The 24199-nt window shown below is 37.6% G+C and overlaps 1 protein-coding gene across 3 annotated transcripts in view; it reads right to left on the reverse strand.

Moving 5' to 3' along the window:
• Window positions 1-1335: 1335 nt before the first annotated feature.
• HERC6 (HECT and RLD domain containing E3 ubiquitin protein ligase family member 6) overlaps window positions 1336-24199 on the reverse strand; it is a 57603-nt gene continuing 34739 nt past the window's right edge. The window contains exons 13-22 of one of the 3 annotated variants that reach the window (XM_055313008.1): window positions 18975-19003; window positions 18540-18647; window positions 14490-14633; window positions 11618-11761; window positions 9964-10130; window positions 7743-7806; window positions 6618-6688; window positions 4687-4873; window positions 4496-4598; window positions 1336-3125 (exon numbers count right to left, since the gene is read on the reverse strand). In XM_055313008.1, coding sequence (XP_055168983.1) covers window positions 2914-3125; window positions 4496-4598; window positions 4687-4873; window positions 6618-6688; window positions 7743-7806; window positions 9964-10130; window positions 11618-11761; window positions 14490-14633; window positions 18540-18647; window positions 18975-19003 — 1229 coding nt within the window. In that variant the 3' untranslated portion in view covers window positions 1336-2913. Of the gene's footprint in view, window positions 3126-4495; window positions 4599-4686; window positions 4874-6617; window positions 6689-7742; window positions 7807-9963; window positions 10131-11617; window positions 11762-14489; window positions 14634-18539; window positions 18648-18974; window positions 19083-24199 lie in introns of those variants that run through there. The other 2 variants (XM_055313007.1, XM_055313009.1) reach the window with 2 other exon arrangements.

A 24199-nucleotide genomic window follows, 5' to 3' on the forward strand; every position in this document is an offset into this window, starting at 1 on the left:
TTGGTTTTACAAATACTTTAAAAATTTTTAATTTTATGATTGTTGTTAGTATGTGTATAAGTAGTTAATTTTTATATATTGACCTTGAATCCTGAGACCTTTCTATACTTACTTAATACTTTTAGTAGGTTTTGTTTTGTTTTGTTTTAGATCCCTTAGGATCTTCTGGAGATAACCATATAGTCTATAAATAAGATAGTTTTACTCCTTCCTTTCCAATCATTATGCCTTTTCTTTTCTTTTTTGCCCCCTCTTATATAAACTAGTACCTCTAGTACAATGTTGAATAGAAGTGATGAGAGGCATCCTTACCTTGTTACTAGATTTACTAGGAAAGCAAGCATTTAGTCTCTTAACATTAAGTGTAAGATTAGCTCTTTGTAGGTTCTCTCAGGTTGTAGAAGTTTCCTTCTGCTCCTAGTTTGCTAAAACTATCATGCATGAGTGACTATTGCATTTAGTCAAATTTTTTTTCTGCTTCTATTGAGGTAATTATATGATTTTTCTTTGTCTTATTACAGTGAGATATGATAGATTTTTAGGTGCATTTCTGGACTAAACCCCACTTGGCCACAAGGTATTATCCTTTTTATATATTTTTGGATATGTTTGATGTGTTAAAGTCTTGGAAAGGTGTCTTGTGTTTCTGTTCATGAGAGATATCTGTAGTTTTCTTTTCTTTTCCTATAATGTCTTTGTCTGGTTTTGACATTAGTACAATGCCGGTGTTGTACTTAATCAGGAAGTGTTCCCTCTCTGTTTTCTTTTTTAAAAATTTTTATTTATTTATTTATTTATTTATGTATTTATTTATTTATTTAATATTTTATTTATTTATTGGACAGAAAGAGAAAGCTCAAGCAGGGGGAGCAGCAGAGGAGAGGGAGAGAGAGAAGCAGGCTCCCCACTGAGCAGGGAGCCTGATACAGAGCTCCATTCCAGAACCCTGAGATCATGACCTGAGCCGAAGGCAGAGGCTTAACAGACTGAGACACCCAGGTGCCCCTTAAAGATTTTATTTTTAAGTAATCTCTACACCCAACATGGGGCCCAAGCTCACAACCCCAAGATCAAGAGTTGCATGCTCTTCCAACTGAGCCAGCCAGGCACCCCTCTTCCTATGCTCTCTGAAGGAGTATGTAAAGAATTGCTACACCCTCTTCCTTAAATGTCGAGTATAGTTCATCCACTTGCATTAGAAAAATTTATGATAGGGCAGCCCAGGTGGCTCAGCGGTTTAGTGCCGCCTTCAGCCCAGGGCCTGATGCTGGAGACTGGGGATCAAGTCCTGCGTCGGGCTCCCTGCATGGAGCCTGCTTCTCCCTCTGCCTGTGTCTCTGCCTCTCTCTCTCTCTCTCTCTCTCTCTCTGTCTCTCATTAATAAATAAATAAAATCTTAAAAAAAAGTAGAGGAAGCGTACTCTTAGAAAAGAAAAAAGAAAAAAATTTATGATTGAGTTGAAAGACCTGAAAAATATAACCCAAATGTCAAGTGCATAAGGATCCCTGAGATTTAGGAGTTATCTTTCCCTTAAAATTCAAATAGAATATATATGAGCCTTTATTCCATTTATTATAGAAACCAGATGTTTCTCCAAAATAAATCTGAGGATTCACTGAGGCTGTAGGAAGGCCACCTCACATTCTAGTACCCTCAGTGAATTCCCTATCCATGTTCCATCTATCCTCTGACGCTCTTGCCCTCCTTCCACATCAGCAACCTGACATGGACTACACACCATGGTCTTTCCAATATAAGGCTTCCCTGTATGTTTGCCATAACAACAGACATTTATAGAACAGTTTGGCTGGGTGGCTCAGTTGGTTGAGCCTCTGCTTTTTGGCTCAGGTCATGATCCCTGGGGCGTCAGGTTCTCTGCTCCTCCCTTGTCCCTCTCCCTCTCTCCCTTGCTCCTGCTATCACATGCTCTCTCTCTCTCCCTGAAATAAAGAAATAAAATCTTTAAAGAAAAAAAAAGAATAGCTTACAGTTTAAAATTTAATATAAAATAGAACTGATCTACAGAATTTACAGACCTACTTCTGTCTCTCTTTTAATTCATTCCATAGCCATATTGTTAAGACATATTTCATGTTCTTCCATTTTCTCCAAATACTAATAGACATGAGTTCCTGCTTGGGCTCAGTGTTTAACCAAAATGATATATACATTAAAAATGATTTTTGTAACACAGTATTGAGCCATAAGTGATTATTCAATGAATTCTTTAACATTTAGATTTTTCAAATAAATTACTCAACAGTTGGCTAAAATCAGAACTCTGGAGACCTTCCAAGATATAAAATATACATTTGCATGCCTCAAAAACATGTTGAATTATTTTTATTTATTCAAGCTTCAGCCTATCTTTCATATTTTCAGACAATGTTTATTAGTATACAATATTTATTTATTTATTTGTTTGTTTGTTTATTTATTTATTTAGATTTTATTTATTTATTCATGAGAGACACAGGCAGAGGGAGAAGCAGGCTCCATACAGGGAGCCCAACATGGGACTCGATCCTGGGTCTCTAGGATCAGGCCCTGGGCCAAAGGCAGCACTAAACCGCTAAGCCACTCCGGCTGCCCCAGTGTACAACATTTTAAAAAATATGTTAGCTTTTAAAATTCAGTTTATTTTTAACTGATAATTATTGTTCAGGAATGATTCAGTAGAAAGCAAACATTCTGGTAAATTTAGGGGTCAAGAAATGTGGATTCATTTTTTAAAAGTACCCTTTTTTTTTTTTAATCACTCTTGATTCATCATTTTGTTGTTTATCCCAACATTTGTCAACTAATTCCTCTCAACCCCTTGTGCTACTTAGACCTAAGGAAGAATAGAAGAGTGGAAGGCTTGAGACTCTGAGGCCTCACCAAAACTCTGGGGATCACTGTTGTTCTGTGACTCAGAGTGAGACAAATCCTTTGTTGCTGTTGATGGCTACTTGAAGGGCTTCCTCCACTTTCTCCATTGTAGAATACTGAGGAAGGTCCAGAATATTATAACAGGTCAGTGCTCTTGGATAATCTGCTTCACTGAAAGTTTCCGGACAGCGAAATATGATTCCTATCTCCTGTTTGCCACTTAGAGGCCACCTGTCATTTCCCCTAAGAAAAACTAGAAAGGAATAAACTTTGGTTAAGATACTTCATAGAAAGACCAAAACATAAAATGAAAAGGAAGAAATTAATCACTTCATTCAGTACATATCACTGAGTACCCCTGTGTAGGGAGAACTACACAGGGCCATATGGACATGGAAAAATCATGACTTTTGGTCTTTGTCCTCAGTGAGTTCATGGTCCAACTGGGCAAAATCACGTACATGAATAAAGAATAGCAAGATACGTGGAAGTGTATTTATATTTAGCTCAACTAGGAAGTCCTAGGTGAGGTGGAGAGCCTAATGAAGGCCTGAGACTGAGGGAGGCACCAGGCTGGGGTAGCAGGGAGACTTACAGGGATCACATCTGGCTAGTTAATTCTCCAGGAAAGGAGTTGGGTAAGCTTTTGAGGTAGAAGGCAAAAGCCCAAGAAAAAGCCAGAGGTAGGAAGATGTAAGATGTACTGAATGCACAGATAGTAGAATTAATGGGCTGAAGCAAAAGTTTCTCATTGAGAGAGAAGTTTAGACAGGTAGTTTGGGTTTGTGGAGAAGTAGGTTAGATTTATGAAGTTGAAATTGTCCTACAATGTCCTTAGGAGCAACAAAAATAGCAAGAAGAAGTATATCTCTGGAATAGCTGAAAAATGGGATGGAAGGTGGGAGACTACGCCATTAAACCTTAGGGTGCTCCCTGAGAGAAGTTCTTGTGCCACAAGGCCACAAAGTTTAGTGGTTCAGAGCCTTGGCTTTGGGTTCCAAGTCTATTTCTCACATGCATCAGCTGTGTGAATATAGACAAGCTACTAAATGCGTCAAGTTTCTTTTCCTCAGATCTGAAATGGGGGAAAAATTAAGTTTCTACCTCAAAACATTGCTATTAGGATAAAGGGAGGTAACAGATATGAAGTGGTCAGTACAGTGCCTGGCATAGGCTAAGCACACAATAAATGCTGTTAGTATTATCAGTGGTCATTGCTATTGGTATTATTTCTAAATAATATTAGAGAAATATACATTTCGAATGTGAGAGTAAAGGCTTGATTAGGAGGCAACTAGCAATATCTTTTTTATTATCTTTTTTTTAAATGGGAAACCAGCTTTTATAAGAGGAAAGAGCATTGGTTTAGGAAGCTTTGCTGACTGGCTTTGCTGTTAACATGTGTGACCCACTATTAACAGTAATTCCATGGCAGGGCGCCTGGCTGGCTCAGTCAGAAGAGCATACAACTATGGATCTCGGGGTTGTGAGTTTGAGCCTTATATTGGGTGTAGAGATTAAATAGATAAAATAAACTTTAAAAAAGTTTAATACTGACTTCATGGCAAATATTTACCTTTAAAAAGATATATAATTATATATCCATCCATTAGTAATACTTACAGAGGAATTTCTTCTTTTCCTCCAAAGTCAATTTGTGGAAAGCTTTCCAGAACATCAGTATAGTAGGATGTGATTTGTGGTATCCTTGACCATATTGTGAATTCTTGGGAAAAAGAGGGAGAAAACAGGTTTTTAGGGGGAATATACAGAAGTTGTTTGGAAGAACTGGGAGCACTTTAGTTATCACCAACCTCTTCAAAATATTTCCAGTCATAATCATTATTTCCAACCAGTGCTGTCATTAGTTCTTCAGGCTGGAAAAGTTTAACAAGTATTTCCTTGTCACAGACTTTGTAAAATCCTCTTTGAAATTCCTCATAAACTGCCTTTACAGAGGTGTTAAAAATGTAATCGATGCATGCAGAAACATATTCTTTCCTTGAGAGAAGAAAAAAATAAACCCAATAACATACATTACCGTTCACTAAAATATTCTCTATTTTGCCCTTTTTATCATTTCTATTGAGAAAGAAAAGTAAATAATTCCTGCATAACATACAGTGCTATATAGACAGACAGAAGTTAAAAACATGTGGAAGGAAACTAGGAGTATGTAGAAGGATTAAAACTTTGTTTTGCTGCCATTTTCTCCAAGAGAGATACTTTTAAAACACCTAATCTGAATATATAATTCTCCATCTTAAAATCTTTCAAAGGTTTTCTTTCCACTTCCCTTAGGGTAAATTCCAAACTCCCCTGATCTGACTCCCAGCCTGACACAGCAGCCTCTTCCCAGTTGGCATTTGAATCTTTGGCCAAACTGACCTTCAGCTCTGTGGGCTCACTGTCTCTTTGGCAGTCAGGCCACAGCTTGCAGTGGTCCCTCTTTCCTTGGTAACTTCTGTCAACCATCAGAGTTCCATAGCAATATGACTTTCTCAGGGTTGGTTCTCTCTTCTCCTTACCCTCCTCTCTTAACAACATATTTCACTATGTAGAAATTATTTCTGCAAAAGTCTGTCTTTTCCTCCCACCATGATGAATTTCCTGACCACAGGGTTACTACTTGGAGATATTTCTACCAGATAGCCACCAGAAACATGAAAGTCTCCCACCCTTTGAACAGTTTCATGGACTCTCCTAGCGGACCGTCCTATCTAAATCAACCCCTGTCTGCCCTCCTGGAAACAATGATGTGCTGGTAAATGGTTAACAACCAGTTCTCTAAAGAGAAAAAAATGAAAGCAGCATTTGCCGGTTCTGTGGTGTAAATATTCCCACCATGGCTGATTTCATGCTACTAATACTTTAAAAATAAACTCTCAACATTTTAGAAAATTTAACGATCAGGGCAGCCTGGGTGGCTCAGCGGTTTAGCACTGCCTTCAGCCCAGGGTCTGATCCAGGAGAACCGAGATCGAGTCCCATGTCAGGCTCCCTACATGGAGCTTGCTTCTCCATCTGCCTGTGTCTCTGTCTCTCTCTCTCTGTCTCTCATGAATAAATAAATAAAATCTTAAAAAAAAATTTTAACAGTGAGCTCTCATAAGCAGATGGCAGCAGGCTCCAGCATAACACTACTGTAAATCAGACCGTGTGACTCTTTTGTCACAGTCCTCATCCTTATCTGACCTTATATTACATAATAATTTATTTGTAAGTGGTCTTTCTGCTTCACTGGAATGCAAGCTCCATTTTTGTCTGTCTGTTTCACAGCTGTATCTCTGGCACCTAAAATAGGATCTAAGGGATCTAAGGACTCAAAAATTATTGTTAAATGAATAACTAGTGAAAAGTTCTACAAAGGGAATATTTAATCCTGAGTCCTTTTTCCCCTTCTCTTAATCTGTAACCTTTTTTTAAAAAAATATTTTATTTATTTATTCATGAGAGACACAGAGAGAGGAAGAGACGCAGGCAGAGGGAGAAGCAGGCTCTTCACAGGGAGCCTGATGGGGGACTCGATCCCCAAACTGGGATCACGCCCTGGGCCAAAGGCAGACACTCAACCGCTGAGCACCCCTCCCCCCTGCCAGGCATCCCAACCTGTAACCTTTTTATCTTCCTCAGAGATGAGGAGCTAAAATGATCATCTGAGAAGCTAAAATATATTGATAAATTATAGTGATAAAAAAGCATTTTATGTGTATTCATAGGAGATGTTCTAAATCTCAAAACTTACTTGTTGGTTTGGTCCACAGGTACAGAAATCCCATTTGGAATTAAATTAGCATTATTTTTGTCCCAGTATATCTGTAAACAAAATGTTCATGTACCAATTCAATCACCTGCAGGGACCACTTTGACATGAAGATTATTTCTGAGTTAAAAGCAGTCAAAACCCAGCAGAATCAGAAAAAACAAAACAAAATTTTAAAGCCCCCCCCCCAGCAGATTCAGGAAAAGCTCTTTATTGACTTCCCCCTCAAATGTCTAAAAATAATTTAGTTAGAGGACCTGCTTCAGGAAGAGAGCTATCACCATAGGACACTACATTGTAATATGAATTAGGCATTGTAGACGCAGAGGAACCTAGCAAGGTGCTTTGGATCAAAGTCCTCTTAGTCTCACTGTTTCTGAGTAGCCCAGCAAACATTTGTTTATCCAACATTTACTCTTTTTTCATCTTCCTGTAAATTGCATGCCTTCGCTCTGAAGTCCAGGCCTCTACCCTTCTCCTTAGTTTAGAATGACATATATACCTAATTTTGCCTGTCTTTGGAATTTTCATATCTGTATGCATTCCTCGTAGTACAAAATTCAATTTGATAATCTCCTGTTCATCTGTCTCATGTCATTTTGATTCTTAGTCCAACTAAAAGGACTTTGAAAGGGAGAATAAATTCTCCCTCCCCAGCACAGCCACAATAGCATTATTCATTATTCCCATACATTCTAACCTAAAAGATTTTAAATAACTGGAAGCTAAATAACTATTTATGTAGTTAATTATTATTATGTAGTTATTATTATGCAGCCTCTTAAATACATATAAAAAATTTTAAAAACCTACCCTAGTTTATGTTGTATATTGTCTTAAGCATTTAGTGGTTTACATTGTTCACACTGATTGCATAATTGCTATATTTTCACCTTGAGAGTATATAAACGTAACTATCAAAGAACGAGCAGGTAGGAGGAAAGTCTTATATAGTACAGAAGTAAAATTCCCTTCAAAAAAGGAATCCCAGGAGTGCAGGGTAGAAAATTAAAAAAAAAGAAATCCCATATTTAAAGTAGTATAATAGAAATTATACTTAAAAACAGATGAAAGTTAAACTATAATCTGGTTTGCATTGGTACTCACAGAAAAATATATGTAAAGTTCTTCAGTGTCATCAGCTTCATTATCTAGAATTTCTTGCAAATTCCTAATGAAAATTTTCATTTAAAAAGTTATATTTAATTTAAAAATAAAAATTAAAAAATAAAGTTATATTTATTGATCTTCTAAAAGTAATAAACGTTCTTGGAAAAAATCTTTCAAAAGTAATAAACGTTCAATGGAAAAAATCTTGAACAATATAGAAACGTATAAAATGCCACGTAAATGTCCTCTCCTTATCTTCTCGCTCCCTCTTCCTAGAGTTTACCTCTTTTTACAGTTTGGTTGGGCCCCTGCTAACACAGACACTGCTCTGTCTTAATGGAAATTACAGAAAGGAGCCCCTTCCTGTAGACCAGTGATTCCCAGTCAGTGGTGATTTTGTTCCCTAGAGGACAGTTTGGCAAAATCTGGAGATTTTGGTGGTTACAATTAGGGGAAGGTCGCTACAGGCATCTAGTGGGTAGCAACCCCATAAGCTGTTAAACATCCTATAATGCCAGATCAGCCTTTCACAATAAAGAATGATCTAGCCCAAAATGTCAGTGTTGCTAAGGTTGAAAAATCCTGTTTTCTAAACAGGGCATACAGTATAAATCTAGGCAGTTTATTTTTACACTAATAGTACTTGACAAGAGAATCCTTTTTCCCAATCTGCCAACTCTGTATTTTATTTTATTTTTTATTTTTATTTTTTAAAGATTTTATTTATTTATTCAGGAGAAATACAGAGAGAGAGGCAGAGACACAGGCAGAGGGAGAAGCAGGCTCCCTCCCTGCAGGCAGCCCTATGTGGAACTCGATCCTGGACCCCGGGATCATGCCCTGGGCTGAAGGCAGACGCTCAACTGCTGAGCCACCCAGGCATCCCCCAACTCTGTATTTTATGAAAAACTTTTTAACATTTGTCAGTCTGTAAGCAGAAAATGGACATCTCATTCCCATTTATATTTCCTCAATTACTAGTAAAGTTGAACGTATTTTCATTTTTTGATTGGCCATATGTATGTACACTCAGCCATATATATTTCTGTGTGATGGCACATATGTATACATACATATATTTATATTTATACATCAGCAATACTAATCCTTTGTCTATCATATATGTTGCCAGTATTTTCCTCACAGGATATAGTTTGCCTTCTAACTTAGAACAAGTAGTTTTCAATACTTAAAAAATAAAGATGATATGCTGATGTATTTAAATATATTAAACAACAAAATATGATTTATTAAATATAGCAAGCATGATTCTTATTAAAAATATTGTGTACCAAAAAAAAATATATATATATATGTATTGTGTACCATTTCCGGGGTTCCTGTTGGCTCAATGGTTAAGCATCCTACTCTTAATTTTTGGCTCAGGTCATGACCTCAGGTTTTGAGCCCTGTGTTGAGCTCCAGACTGTGTGGATCTGCTTGAGATTTTCTTTCTCCCTCTCCCCCTGCCCACTCGTGCTCTCTGTCTCTCTCTTTCTGTAAATGAATAAAATCTTTAAAAAAAAGGGGGTCCCTGGGTGGCTCAGCAGTTTGGCGCCTGCCTTTGGCCCGGGCGCGATCCTGGAGTCCTGGGATCGAGTCCCATGTCAGGCTCCCAGCATGGAGCCTGCTTCTCCCTCCTCCTGTGTCTCTGCCTCTCTCTCTCTCTATGTCTATCATAAATAAATAAATCTTTAAAAAATATTTTTTAAAAAATCTTAAAAAAAAAGAATATCATGTACTGTTTCCATCTAGATAAGTTGAAGATAGTAGATAGTACACCAGAGGTCTGTTGTAGGTTGATAATCAAAAGAGCATTTGGCTTTTCTTTTTTGATGGTGTACTTTATTATTATTATTTTTAAAGATTTTATTTATTTATTCATGATTGACATAGAAAGAGAGAGAGGGGGCAGAGACACAAGCAGAGGGAGAAGCAGGCTCCATGCAGGGAGCCCCACGTGGGACTCGATCCCGGGGCTCGATCCCGGGGCTCCAGGATCATGCCCTGGGCCAAAGGCAGGCACTAAACTGCTGAGCCACCCAGGGATTCCCCAGATGGCGTACTTTATTTTAAGTCAGGCTAAAATTCACATTCATCAAAAGAGTATACATTTATTGAAATTGAAGACCTTATCACTTTGTGTATGTGTGTGATTAACATCAGTTGTTCCTGAAAAACTGAGACTTAACTATAGTTCTGGAAAAATATTACTTACTTCCCCAAAAGAGGACTGAGTTCTTTTAAATCTTGAAATGATGGCTTTTGGTCCAGAAGTTTCTTAAACAGAGCCAGTGGGAAAGGAAGATTGGCAGCATTTAAGTTGTATAGTGAGAGTCCACACAGTATCCCAAAAAGGAAATATCTCTTCTTCTTAAATTTAGACTGGAAAAGGAGAAGAAAAAAACATCCCTAACGTATTAGAAGTAATAAATAATGCAAGAGGATAATTAGTAAAAATTAGTTTTGGTTCTCTTTTCTAAAAGTCACAAATTAGAAACAAAATGGTTCAGGAAAATAAAGTTTGAGGTTCTTACACAGGCTTTAATACAATTTAAATTTCTTCCACAAGTTAAAATACAAAGGAACAGGTCAGAATATTAAGTGAATGGATTTATTTTTTGTTACTGACAGCATATCTGGAATATAAAAAAATATGCTCAGATAGCCTTATAAGCCAAGGTTTTCACTATTTAATTTTATAGTCTTTGCCTTCAAATTCATGTAGAAAAAAGACACCACAGAGGGAAGAGTGCACTTTATCTACACTTTCATTGTGCATCAGGCATGTCACTAGTGTCAGATGAGTGTGTCCCCTTTGGTGATACTGCCCTCAGCCTAGCTGTGCTGACAGAGACAAGCATATGGGTCAGGGAAGGTGTTGGAAGGAAGAAGGAAAGAGTCCTAGTGAAACCGGCTTCACTCTTCTCTCTGCACTTTGTTTGTAGTCTCACATGAGAGAAAACACTGGCCACATCTTGCTAGGCCACCACTACAGCATAGCCAAGAGACTGCTGGCCTAAAATGCTAAATGCATTTTAAACATTTATCCTCACAATTACTGTAAGAAGTCACTAGGGCAAGTAGATTGAGGCTATTAATTAAGTGGCACAGTCATTCACCTGCTAACAGCAAGGCTGGCACTGGAATAGAAATCTTGGAATTTATATAAATTCCAGGAAATTCAAACTTCTCTATAATGACAGAAATCAGATCAGTGATTGCATGGGCATGGATGGGAGGAGTGTGGAGGGTGGGATTAGAAAGGGGTATGAGGGGCAGCCCGGGTGGCTCAGCGGTTTAGGCCCGCCTTCAGCCCCAGGAGTGATCCTAGAGACCTGGGATCAAGTCCCACGTCAGGCTCCCTGCATGAAGCCTGCTTCTCCCTCTGCCTGTGTCTCTGCCTCTCTCTCTGTGTGTCTCTCATGAATAAATAAATAAAATCCTTAAAAAAAAAAAAAGAAAGAAAGGGGTATGAGGAAATTTGGTGGAATGATGAATATGTTCACTATATATTTTGATTGTGGTGATAATTTCATGGGTATATGTGTATATCAGAACTTACCAAAATGGACACCTGATATATACTTCATTGTATCTCAACTATACTTCATAAAAGATGTTTAAAAATTTAATATGCATAGAAGCACCTGGGAATCTTATAAAATTCACACACTGATCGGGGTGGGACCTGAGATTCTGCTTTTCTAATAGCTCCCAAGGGATGCTGGAGCTCGTGCTCTGTGGACCAAATTTTGAGGAGTAAGGCTCTCTATGTGACCTAATTTTACATTGTTATTATGGTTTTCATGTTGCAGTATATGGTATACTTTTTTCTGTTCTGAAAAACTATAAGAAAATAAAAGACTTACCCTCGCAGGAAACCACATGTAGGAACCCTCTTCAGGATACATGAACATCCCATATTCTATATTGGTCATCTCTTCAAATATACTGTAGAAGAACTCGGATTTTACCCCATATCCCATAGATCGAATTTCTTTAATAAATTCAACCTGAGGAAAGAGAATACACAGGATCAGAATTAAAATATGATGCTTTGATCTTTGTGGAAAAGTTTCAAAATTTCTATAATCATCAGAATTCCTAGTATCCCATATCCCTTCAATCCCACACCTCACTGCAATCTGCTCTCCCTCAATTTCCTGCTGAGCAAGGGATGCCCTGAACCTATTCATTGTCAGATTATCGCGTGTGAGTCCTTTACACTGCCACATGACCCTAGTAAAGGGGGATTCTGGCAAGACAGCATTACCGGTGATGTTGACCAGAGGCTTGAGCCACATTTTGATGTGCTTCAGATCCCTGGTCCTTCTGTCTCATTGTCTGTAAAATCATTCAGATTTTACAACTTTGGCTCCAATCAACAGCTATTTGGTTTCTCCTGCCTCTCCCCGCATTAGAACTTCTGATAAATTACCCTCCCAATCCCCCTGGGTTTTAGCATCTCTGAAGGAACTGCCTATTGCCCTTGTGTGGGAAGTCATTATGCACTGTCCTTTTCTTTTTCTTTTTTCAGTTCTATTATTATTTACTTTTTAAATTTTATTTTACTTTTCTCAAGATTTTATTAAGTAAGCTGTACAGCCAACATGGGGCTTTAAACTCACAACTCTGAGATCAAGAGTTGCATGCTTTACCAATTGACTGTGTCAGCCAGGTACCCCTTATTTACTTTTTAAAATATTTTTGAAAAAATTAATTTTTTTACAACATTTTCAATTTAAACACTATTCACACTGAATGTGTATGGCAGCTTAACCTACCCAAATATGAAGTTTGAGAAGCCAAAACGGTTCTAACTTTGTTAAAAATTATGCTGTAAGAACTGTCCTTCTCTAAAATTGACCTTCGGTCTTTGTGGCCAATACTATCCCAGATTTCCTCCTACCTCTCTAATTACTTTTCTATTTCCTTTCCTGGCCAATTTCTCTTTATCTTTTTATTTTAATTTATTTATTTTTAAAGATCTTATTTTTATTTATTATTTTTGAGAGAGCACACAGGGAGGGAGGGGCAGAGGGAGAGAAAGAAAGAGAGAGTTCTAAGCAGACTCCCTGCTGAGTGTGAGCTCCATGCAGGGCTCAACCCCACAACCCTGAGATCTCACGACCTGAGCCAAAATCAAGAGTTAGACACTTAACCAACTGAGCTACTCAGGTACCCTACTTTTTATGTTCTTAATGTAAGCATCACTAAACTCCACTAAATGTTCTCTTTCTCCTTTCTTTCCCTGAAAGATCTTATCTCTGCCACTGATTAACTGACTCCTTGGCCACAGACCATCATCTCATTTCCAAGGGATCATCTTACATTCAATCCATATATCCCAATAAGAGATTAAGCTCACTTCCAGTTTTCTAATTTCTGCTTACATACACTGGCAAGTCTGCCTTCACTGTGGTCAAGACCCACACATAACTGGCCTTGACAACCTTGCCTTGTTCAGAGTCTATTTTTTTTATTGGATCTACCTTGAAGTTAACCTTCCTTCCTCTTTGTCATCTCCTGTGGGCAGAATAATTTTCTTTTGATTTCCTCATAAAGAAGATTTAAAAGAAAGTAGAAACAGAAGGAGATACACAACTACAAAGTCTGGCTTATAAAATAGTTTCTGTGTTTCCCATTTAGTCCCAGGGTGGAAAATAACCCTCTCATGTCTGAGCCCTAACCTCTAGGTTCTGGTTTCTTCTCTGAGAACCTAACTCTTCCTTTCATGGCTGATACGAGGAAAATCGACTCCTTTCTGGACAGAGTCCAGCTTTTACATAAAGAATTACTCATTATTCTATGGCCTCAATAGAACAAATGATCTGAGATAAACACAGTAAAAACCCTACAGGTACCCACAAAGAATGAAGTGAAAGATGACTAGAATTAGAACCAATATAGTAGATAGTCTATGACTAAAACTAGAGCCAAAATGTAGGAAAAGTATCTGTTCTATCTGCTGCTTGTTGATTGAATTAATAGCCCAAATGCTTTACCCTCCTTGATCCATCCATGTCTGTTGCATGTGACTTTGCAGTTTCTCCTATTAAAGAGGCTGAGTATATTTCATCAGCCCTTGACTTGGGTTCAGCCACATAAGTTGGTTTGACTAAAGCAATGTTAATTGTGTGATTGGACTTGCTATCTTACACCTCTCGCACTGCTTGCTGGTCCCAGGAAGATGAAAAGCACAAGAAGCAGAACCAAACTGCCCCAGCCTACCTTAATCTAGCCTAGACCAGCCAGTTCCTAGCCAACACCCAAACATGTAAACAAGTGCAGACAAAAATCTACAAATCTACCCAAATGAATTTAATCGAAATTAGCAGATCCTTAGCTGAATATCAGATCTCTATAATAAATTATTGGCATTTTAAGTCATTAAGCTTTTGGATGATTCATTATGTAGCAGTTTTGTAGGCCATGGTAATGAATAGCTTACACATAATTCCAATATTTAATTAAATATCCCGTAGCTTTTCTCTAAAGGGAAGTAAGGAATTACTATTTTTTTACTTATTAAGTATTCTCTTTGCCCAGCGTGGAGCTTGATCTCAAAACCTCAAGGTCAAGAGTCATATGCTCTTCCAACTGAGCCAGCCAGGCACCCTAGAATTCTGAAAACGTTTCAGCTGATAACTATAGATGCAAAGGCAGGCTCTTCCTTTGCTATATTATACAAATGTTCCCCTTTCACATTAGTAAAAATGTCCAAAGAGACTTTTACTGTACCACGAATGCTTTATGGAGGTCAGTGTCTTCGGCTTGGCTTAACTGACGCAGAGCATCTTCAACTAGGTGACGTCGTCTGACTCTAAGTGTAAATGGAAGGAGTTCGTTGTATGGAATCACTTGCCCCCAAGGCAGGTATTCTTTCTGTTTTAAGTCCAAAAAAAGGAAATATTTTAGGAATCTCATAGGAACACTAGGAAGTGTTTCATATTTCAAATAAATGGAATCTGCATAGCATATACTTATCCCTCCTATTGCTATACATACTCAGATTGTAATTATTTAAGAAAAGAGGGCATCATATCTACATTACACTATGGAGGATAAAGAGATCACAGGATGTGTGAAACCATGGCATCTAGAAATATACAGGGGGTTAGTCACCATGGAGGTACAGCTAAGTAATTACAAGCTATCTTACTTATAGTAAACATGATCCTTAAAGGCAATATAGTGGTATTCAATATGCTGAGACATTAATCTACCATCAGTATTTTTTAAGATTTTATTTACTTGTTTATGAGCGACTCAGAGAGAGAGGCAGAGACATAGGCAGAGGGAGAAGCAGGCTCCCTAAGGGGATTCTGATGCAGGACTCCATCCCAGAACCCCAGGATCACGACCTGAGCCAAAGGCAGCTACTCAACCTCTGAGCCACCCAGGCATCCCTACCATCAGTCTTAAGAAGCAGAGTTTTAGCACCATAATCGTCAAGAATATAAGAGCAGTTTAGGAGTTCAAGAATGATGTTAAATTAGGGAAAATATCAGAGGAAAGACTTGCTCAGAGAAGATATACTCTTGTTCACGTAACTGTGGTCCATCTACCTGATTTGTAGCAGAGATCCCAGAAAATATGCTGCCTGCAGCCTTACTTTTTACCTGTTCTCAGTCACCTTACACAGTACTTCCATTTAGCTCTTTTGAATTCTCAGCATTTCCTTACCACTCTAGTCTAGATCTTATTTCTGCTGAACTCCCCTGGATTAAAAATCTAGTGTTGGACTTGTCCTTGCTTTGAACTTTAACACTCATCTAGGGCTCTTGCTACATCTTAAGGGCAAAAAGTAGTATTAGGAATCATAAACCAATGTAGCTCTTTATGGGCCTGTCCCGCAAATCATGACAACAAGACAGGTGGATAATAGCTATCCAATTCCAGGTTTCCAGGCTGAGTGCGGTTGCCCATAGCAGCACTTTACAAGCATCTCAGAAAGGCGGGCATGTGATTCCAGGCTTGGAAAAGCCTGTCCCAGACCTCTGCCACTACTGTATACTAAGAAATTATGTGATGCCACTAGATTTCTCGGCTTTATCCTGAAGATGTTTATTGTAAAGAAGTTCCAGGTTTGTAGGGAGATGGAACAAGTGCCATTTCTGGTCCTTCTTGATTGTAGATCATCTCCTCTTATAGCCCAGGAGTCTGTAGCTCTGGGACACTTCAGCAATACTGACTCCTGAGCCACATGACCCATGGCTCAGAGTGACAGGGAGTGGCCAGCAATATCCTCCAATGACTATAGCAGGGAGAGGTATATATGGCTGCAGTAGCCCCCAACCTTCATTCACCTAACCAAGAATTAGACAAGAAACCTGCATTTTATCTTATTTTCCAGTTCCTCTACTCTCATTCTCCATGTATTGGTTTCCCTTTTCTACATTTATGCATGTGAATTGATAATATAGCTTGGAGTTCACAATTTTGACAATGTCTATCATCTCTCCTTTGGAGGTTAGGGTTGTGGAGTCTCCTTTTTAAATTTTACTCATGGCAACCACAACGAAGAGTTTTCTTCTACTCAAACTTTTCCTAATGCTTCATGATATGCAATCTGCCTGGCTCGACTATACACATAGCCCTCACTAACCCCTCACTAAGAGTAGGTCCGTTACACAGAACATTGCTGGAAAAGAAAGTGCCACAGAGGGAAGGACTTGTTTAAAGGAAACATAATTTTCTCCCATTACCAGGATGTGAGGAAAATTTAAAAAGAGGTGGCTGGGAAACAAAAGAAGACCTGTCGCATTCAAATCTTGTAAACATGTTGATGACAGACACTAATAATAGTAACTAGAGAGAGAGTCTTTATCTGTGGAATGCTTTTAGCAGGATGTACCTTGTCCATCTACATTGCTTAATATAAATAAACCTGGAATTTATGGATTTATGGGGCATGGGTCATTGGGGAATATCACATAAGCTGTATAATTAATAGAGTATCACGGAAATGTTTTATAATTGGAGTGGCTCCTCTTGTGCATGTGATGTCCCAGACTTCTCCATGTTTCACCTGGATGGCCTGTATCCTTTAAATTATTAATAAAAGTAATGGGTATGACTTCTGATTCCTGTGAGTCTTTAAAGTATAAATAGATAGGAACCTTTTCTGAGGAATAACCTAACAGGCTTCAGCAATCAAAACGTGTTTGGAGGGACGCCTCTGTGGCTCAGCGGTTGAGCTGTGTCTTTGGCTCAGGGTGTGATCCTGGAGTCCCAGGATCGAGTCCCTCATCAGGCTCTCTGCATGGAGCCTGCTTCTCCTCTTTTTTCCTATGTCTCTGCCTTTCTCTGTGTGTCTTTCATGAATAAATAAATAAAGTCTTAAAAAAAACACAAAAAAACATGTTTGGAAAATCTTTAGTATAACGTCTGGGAGTGGGGTGACCACTCAAATACTTAACTAAGAACTAATGCTGATGATGATAAAAGAGACAAAAGAGCATGTAAATGTTATGTAGGAATATTACAACTACCAGAAAAAAAGCAGAAGGAAGAGAGTAAATGGAAAACAGAATAAACTCACAGATTGACTCATAGGTATTATCTGGGAATAAAAAAATATCTGAAGGAGACTGCCTATCAAGCTCCAAGCTCTTCAGCAGATATGAAATCCAAATACTAAGATTACAGTAGTAGCTAAAACTGGATAGAGGAGAGGGAAGGGAGAGAGAAAGAGCAGTTACTAGATCATTTCAGTATTTGCTCATAGAAGGAAAACAGTGGATATTATCTAAAGAAAGTGAGGACTTAGACATTATAATATATATAATTTATAATATATATAATATTATTATATTATATATATTATATATATAATATAATATATATAATTATAATAATGAGAAAAGCAAATTAAAATTAAACTGAAATATAATTAACCTCTCAAATTGGAATACAGCACAAAGCTTGATAACAGCCTGCACGAATTCAAGTGTGTACATTGATGGTAGTAACATAAATTAGTATGACCTCTATGTACAATGATTTGGCAACATTTAATAATTAAAGAAAAAGATTAAGCTTCATTATATTTTCTTATATGAATATAGCCAAATGGCCTGGTGGATGAGGAAAAGTTCTTTACAGAATTCAGCTAATAACTTTGGAAGGAATGATATGATTAAAAATAACACCATTTTGCAAACTTCAACCAAAGCAATGGATAAAATTATTAAATAAAATGTTGATGGTAAATATTATAATAAAGAATCATGTGGTCACCACCTGAACCCACTGATGAATCTCAGCATGAATCAGAGTAAAACAACCCGAAACAATGCATTGAAGTATAGAGAGGTGAAAGAAAATTGAGCCTAGGAATCCCATTAAAATACTTCAGCTAGGGCAGGCCAGATGGCTTGGTGGTTTAGCGCCGCCTTCAGCCCAGGGTGTGATCCTGGAGACCTGGGATCAAGTCCCACGTCGGGCTTCCTGCATGGAGCCTGCTTCTCCCTCTGCCTGTGTCTCTGCCTCTCTCTCTCTCTCTCTGTCTCTCTGTCTCTGTCTCTGTCTCTCTCTCTCTCTCTCTCTCTCATGTCTCTCATGAATAAATAAAATATTTTAATAATTAATTAATTAACAAACAAATAAAATCCTTCAGCTAAAATAGTAACAATCACAAAACCAACAAAAGTGATAAATGGAGAAAGTGTGGCAAAATGTTGATGATAAATGGAACTTTGTGATGGGGGCTCATTACACATTATCTCTATTTTGTATATGTTTGTAACTTTGGATAATGAAAAAAAAGAAACAATAGAGCATACATACCACTATTTTCAAATGGGACTCAACTTGTAATAATTGAATTTTGGATAGCAAAGTAAAAATAAATGGAAAATCACTGAAAATAATGGGACTGGAGTTTTCTGCAGGTATCTAAAAAAATAACAAGAGGTAACAGTTTTAATAATTCAAAGGAAAAAAAACTTCATTCTTTTGCCTTATCACTTTAAATTGTTTCCCTCTATACTTTTTGGAATCTGTTTTTAAGAATTCAAATTACCGAGGAAAACTTTCTAAGAAAATGCATTTGTTTTCTGAGTGAAATATGTTTAAGTTTTCAGTGATCATCTAATTTAGCAATTCAGCATTATACTGAAGAAATTTTCAAATCTTGATTTATAAACAAGACACCTGCAAAGCTAATTAATGCATCCTCCTATAAAGTATGAAAATTTTCAGAAATAAAAATGTTAGTCTTACCAGGTTGTTATCCATAAACAGTCTTCTTTCTGCATAAAATTTCAACAAATAAGAGGGTTCATTTATGTTGAAAGTATTTTCTGGTAGTTGACAGTTAGCTGTGTTTACCTTAAAGAAAACATGACTTGTGAATTTTATTTTCTATTAATAAATGATTTAATCTATTATATATATGGCTATATATTATATATATGGCTATAATTAGAACAGAGCTCTATAAACCCAATGCATTTGTCATTGATAAAATAGAGTCCTGGGATCCCTGGGTGGCGCAGCAGTTTGGCGCCTGCCTTTGGCCCAGGGCGCGATTCTGGAGACCCCGGATCGAATCCCACATCGGGCTCCCGGTGCATGGAGCCTGCTTCTCCCTCTGCCTATGTCTCTGCCTCTCTCTCTCTCTCCCTGTGTGTGTGACTATCATAAAATAAATAAAAATTTAAAATAAAATAAAATAAAGTCCTATAAAACTTGCAGTTTTTGATCTATAATTTATCCATTTTTCATAAATACCGTAAAAGATAACAGATGTTGGCAGTAGAGATTAGTAAACCAATTCTTAGGGCACAGGTTTACTGGAAACAATTTCTTTTCTTTTCTTTTTTTTTTTTTAAGATTTTATTAATTTGGGCAGCCTGGGTGGCTTAGCGATTTAGCACGGCCTTCAGCCCAGGGCATGATCCTGGAGACCCAGGATAGAGTCCCACGTCAAGCTCTGGGCATGGAGCCTGCTTCTCCGTCTGCCTGTGTCTCTTCCTGTCTCTCTCGCTCATGAATAAATAAATAAAATTTTAAAAATTTTTATTAATTTATTTGAGAGAGAGAGAGTGAGAGAGAAAACATAAGTGTAGGGGGAAGAGGCAGAGGGAGAAGCAGTTTCCCCACTGAGCAGGGAGCCTGATGCAGGGCTCAATCCCGAGACTCCAGGATCATGACCTGAGCAAAGGCAGACGCTTAACTAACTCAGCCACCCATGCTTAACCAACTGAGCCACCCAGGCACCCTCTGGAAACAATTTCTAGGTTTTGGGAATAAAAGCACTGTAAAAATCCAAGGTACTTTTGAAAAATTTAGCCCTTTCTCCATTAATTAATGAATATTAATTTAGCACACACTATTTGTCAGGTGTGGAACAAAACATAAGCTAAAAATTGTCCTTGCTGACACACAAGTTACTGTCTAGTAATAGTAGTTGGCAAAATCTTTCTTAAATCCAAACAGTAAATATTTGTGCTTCAGATAATACAGTCTCTGGTGCAACTATTCAACCCTGCCATTTTGAAACATAAAACAGCATTAGACAATATGTAAACAAGTGAGAGTGGGTGTGTTCCAGTAAAACTTTAATAACAAAAACACAAGGCTGACCGTGGGTATAGATTACCAACCCATGACCCAGAGTCTAATAGGTAAAAACAAGTAATCAGGCATGAAAGGTATTTTCTGATTGGAGAAGGACTTCAGGGGTTCAAGGCTTCCCAGAGGAAGCAATTACAGAAAATCAGCAACCTAAATAAGCCTTTATCACATCAAATTAATCCAAAAGATAAAAGGCAGGAAATAAAGAATCGAAGAATATAAATTAAGGAAATAAAGAACATGTACAGGGGAGAGAAGATTAACAAATAAAAAGGTTGGTTCTTTAAAAAAAAAAAAAAAAAAGGCAAAGAGGGCAGCCCTGGTGGCTTAGTGGTTTAGCACCTTCTTCAACCCAGGGTGTGATCCTGAAGACCCGGGATCCAGTCCCACGTCAGGCTCCCTGCATGGGGCCTGCTTCTCCCTCTGCCTGTCTCTTTCTCTCTCTCTCTCTCTCTCTCTCTGTCTCTAATAAAATTTTTTTTTTAAAAATCTTAAAAAAAAAAAAGGCAAAGAACCATTATAAGGAATGAAAAATGGGATAAACCTACAAGTTTTGATGTATGCTTTTTCTTAATGAAAGAAGTACATTACAAAACATCTTCAGGGGGACCTGAGTGGCTCAGTGGTTGAGTGCCTGCCTTTGGCTCGGGTCATGATCCCGAGAGCCTGGGATTGAGTCCCACATCGGGCTCCCACAGGGAGCCTGGTTCTCCCTCTGCCTGTGTCTCTCCCTCTCTCTCTGTGTCTCTCATGAATAAATAAATAAAATCTTAGAAAAAAAACCCTTCAGCTCTCATAAAATTTCTCACTTTTAAAATTTCCAATTTTTTTCTGCCAAACATTTTTCTTTTATACATTACTTTAAAAAAATGTCTGACTTCTCATGATTCTTTGTCTTCAACTGGCCATTCACAATAGCATCAGAAATGAAATGCTTAGGAATAAATTTAACCAAGGATGTGAAAGACCTGAACACAGAAAACAATAAAACTTTTTTTAAAAGGTTTATTTATAAATAAATTAAAAAAATTAAAAAAAAAAAAAGGGATCCCTGGGTGGCGCAGCGGTTTGGCGCCTGCCTTTGGCCCAGGGCGCGATCCTGGAGACCCGGGATCGAATCCCACGTCGGGCTCCCAGTGCATGGAGCCTGCTTCTCCCTCTGCCTATGTCTCTGCCTCTCTCTCTCTGTGTGTGACTATCATAAATAAATTTAAAAAAATTTTAAAAAAAAGGTTTATTTATTTATTTATTTATTTATTTATTTATTTATAGAACATGAGTGTGTAGATGAGAAGAGGGACAGAGAGAATCTCAAGCAGACTCCCTGCTGAGTGTGGAGCCTGATGTAGGGCTTGATCTCAAGATCCTGACATCATGACCTGAGCCAAAATTAAGAGTTGGACACTCAACCAGCTGAGCCACTGAGGCACCTTGAAAACTGTAAGACCTGGGGATCCCTGGGTGGCTCAGCAGTTTGGCGCCTGCCTTTGGCTCAGGCCCTGATCCTGGAGACTGGGGATCGAGTCCCACATCAGGTCTCCGGCATGGAGCCTGCTTCTCCCTCTGCCTGTGTCTCTGCCTCTCTCTCTCTGCCTTTCATGAATAAATAAATAAAATCTTAAAAAAAAAAAAACTGTAAGACTTTGGTGAAAGAAATTGAAGAAAATACAAATAAATGGAAAGATACCCTGTGTTCATAGATCAGAACTAGTATTATTAAAAATGTCCATAGCACCACACCTATCTATAGCCTAAATGCAGGCCGTCTCCAAATTCCAAAGGCATTTTTCACAGATACAGGAAAAGCAATCCTAAAATTTGTATGGAATGACTAGACTCTGAATAACCAAAGCAATCCTGAGAAAGAAGAACAAAGCTGGAGGCCTCACAATTCCAGATTTACAACAATACTATAAAACTATAGTAATCAAAATGGTATGGTACTAGAATAAAAATAGACACATAGACCAATGGAACAGAATCAATAGACCAAAAATAAACCTTTACCCGATCAACTAACATTTGACAAAGAACCCAAGAATACTAAATGGGGAAAGGACAGTCTCTTCACAAAATGTTGGGACAACTGGATGACCGTTTGCTTAAGAATGAAATTGGAACCATATCATATACCACTTAGAAAATTTAACTTGAAATGGATTAAAAACTTATACATAAGGGCACAGCCGCGGTGGCGCAGTGGTTTAGCGCCGCCTGCAGCCCGGGGTGTGATCCTGGAGACCCAGGATTGGGTCCCACGTCGGGCTCCCTGCATGGAGCCTGCTTCTCCCTCTGCCTGTGTCTCTGCCTCTCTCTCTCTCAATCTGAATAAATAAATAAATAAATCTTAAAAAAAGAAACTTATACATAAGACCTAAAACTGTAACATTAAAAGAAAACGGGGGAAAACCTCCTTGACATTGGTCTTGGCAATGACTTTTTTCAATATGACAACCAAAGCAGAAGCAACAAAAGTAAGTAAGTTGGACTACTAAAAACTAAACTACAAAGTTTCTGCAGGCAAAAGAAACAATAATAAAATGAAAATGCAACCAATGAAATGGGAGAAAATATTTGCAAATCATATATTAGATAAGGAATTAATATCTAAAATATAATAAAGAACACATGCCACTGAGCAAACAAAACAAAACAAAACCATCTGATTTAAAAATGGGCAGAGGAACTGAATAGATGTTTTTCCACAGAAGACATAGATAGCCAACAGGTACATGAAAAGATGCTTAACATCCCTGATCATCAAGGAAATGCAACCCAAAGCTACACAATGAGATATCCCCTCGTACTTATTAAAATCACTGTCATCAGAAAGACAGGAGGTACGTGTTGGCAAGGTTGTAAAGAAAAGGGAACCCTTTACACTGCAGGCAGGGATATTAATTAGTGCAGCCACTATGGAAAACAGTGTGGATATTCCTCAAAACATTAAAAATAGAACCACCATATGATCCAGCAATCCCACTTCTGGGTATATTAAAAAAATATTCATCTGAATAAATATATTCATTTCAAAGGAAATAAAATCATTGTCTCAACAGGATATCTGCACCCCCATGTTTAATGTGGCATTTTTTACAAAATCCAAGACAGTAAAACAACTTCATTCATTTATCCTGGATGGATGAGTGGATGAAGAAGATGTATATATACATTAAATATTATTCAGCCATAAGAAAGAAGGAAATCCTGCCATTTGTGATAACATGGGGGGATCTGGAGGACATTATTTAAGTGAAATAAGTCAGAGAAAGAAATATAGGTATATATATGAGCTGAACTCAGAAATAGAAAGTGGAAACAGAAAGTAGAATGGCAATTGTCAGGGGGTGGAGGAAATGGGAAGATTTTGGTCAAAGGCTACAAACTTCCAGTTATAAAATGAATAAATATTTTAAATAAGTATATCAAAGTAATATGTTGTACACCTTGAACTCTCACAATGTTATATGTCAGTTATGTCTCAATAAAGCTAGGTAAAAAGAAATATACTACTTTAGAAATATTGGTGCATTAGTCCTTCTGAAAAACACTAACTTTATACATAATATTTTCTCTTGTTGGGATTGATATTTTGTGATGAAATTTTTTTGATTGTCATATAGCAACTTATATTTATAAAATCATCTTATATTAGCTAATTATTTTTAATTGAACAATACCAATTTAATTCTGCTCTTTTATTTAAAGTATTCTGGCTCCTCCCTATCTCCCATAATCATTAGGTTTATTAGTAGCCTAACTTTAAGTTACTTCTAAATTACTACCTTTAAATTACTTCTAAATTATGTTAATACTCTACTGAAAATGCTGAATCATTCTCATTTTTGAGTATTTGAGCATCTAATATA

This window comes from Nyctereutes procyonoides, unplaced genomic scaffold (assembly GCF_905146905.1).
Source record: "Nyctereutes procyonoides isolate TBG_1078 unplaced genomic scaffold, NYPRO_anot_genome, whole genome shotgun sequence".
In the NCBI taxonomy this organism is placed as follows: domain Eukaryota; kingdom Metazoa; phylum Chordata; class Mammalia; order Carnivora; family Canidae; genus Nyctereutes; species Nyctereutes procyonoides.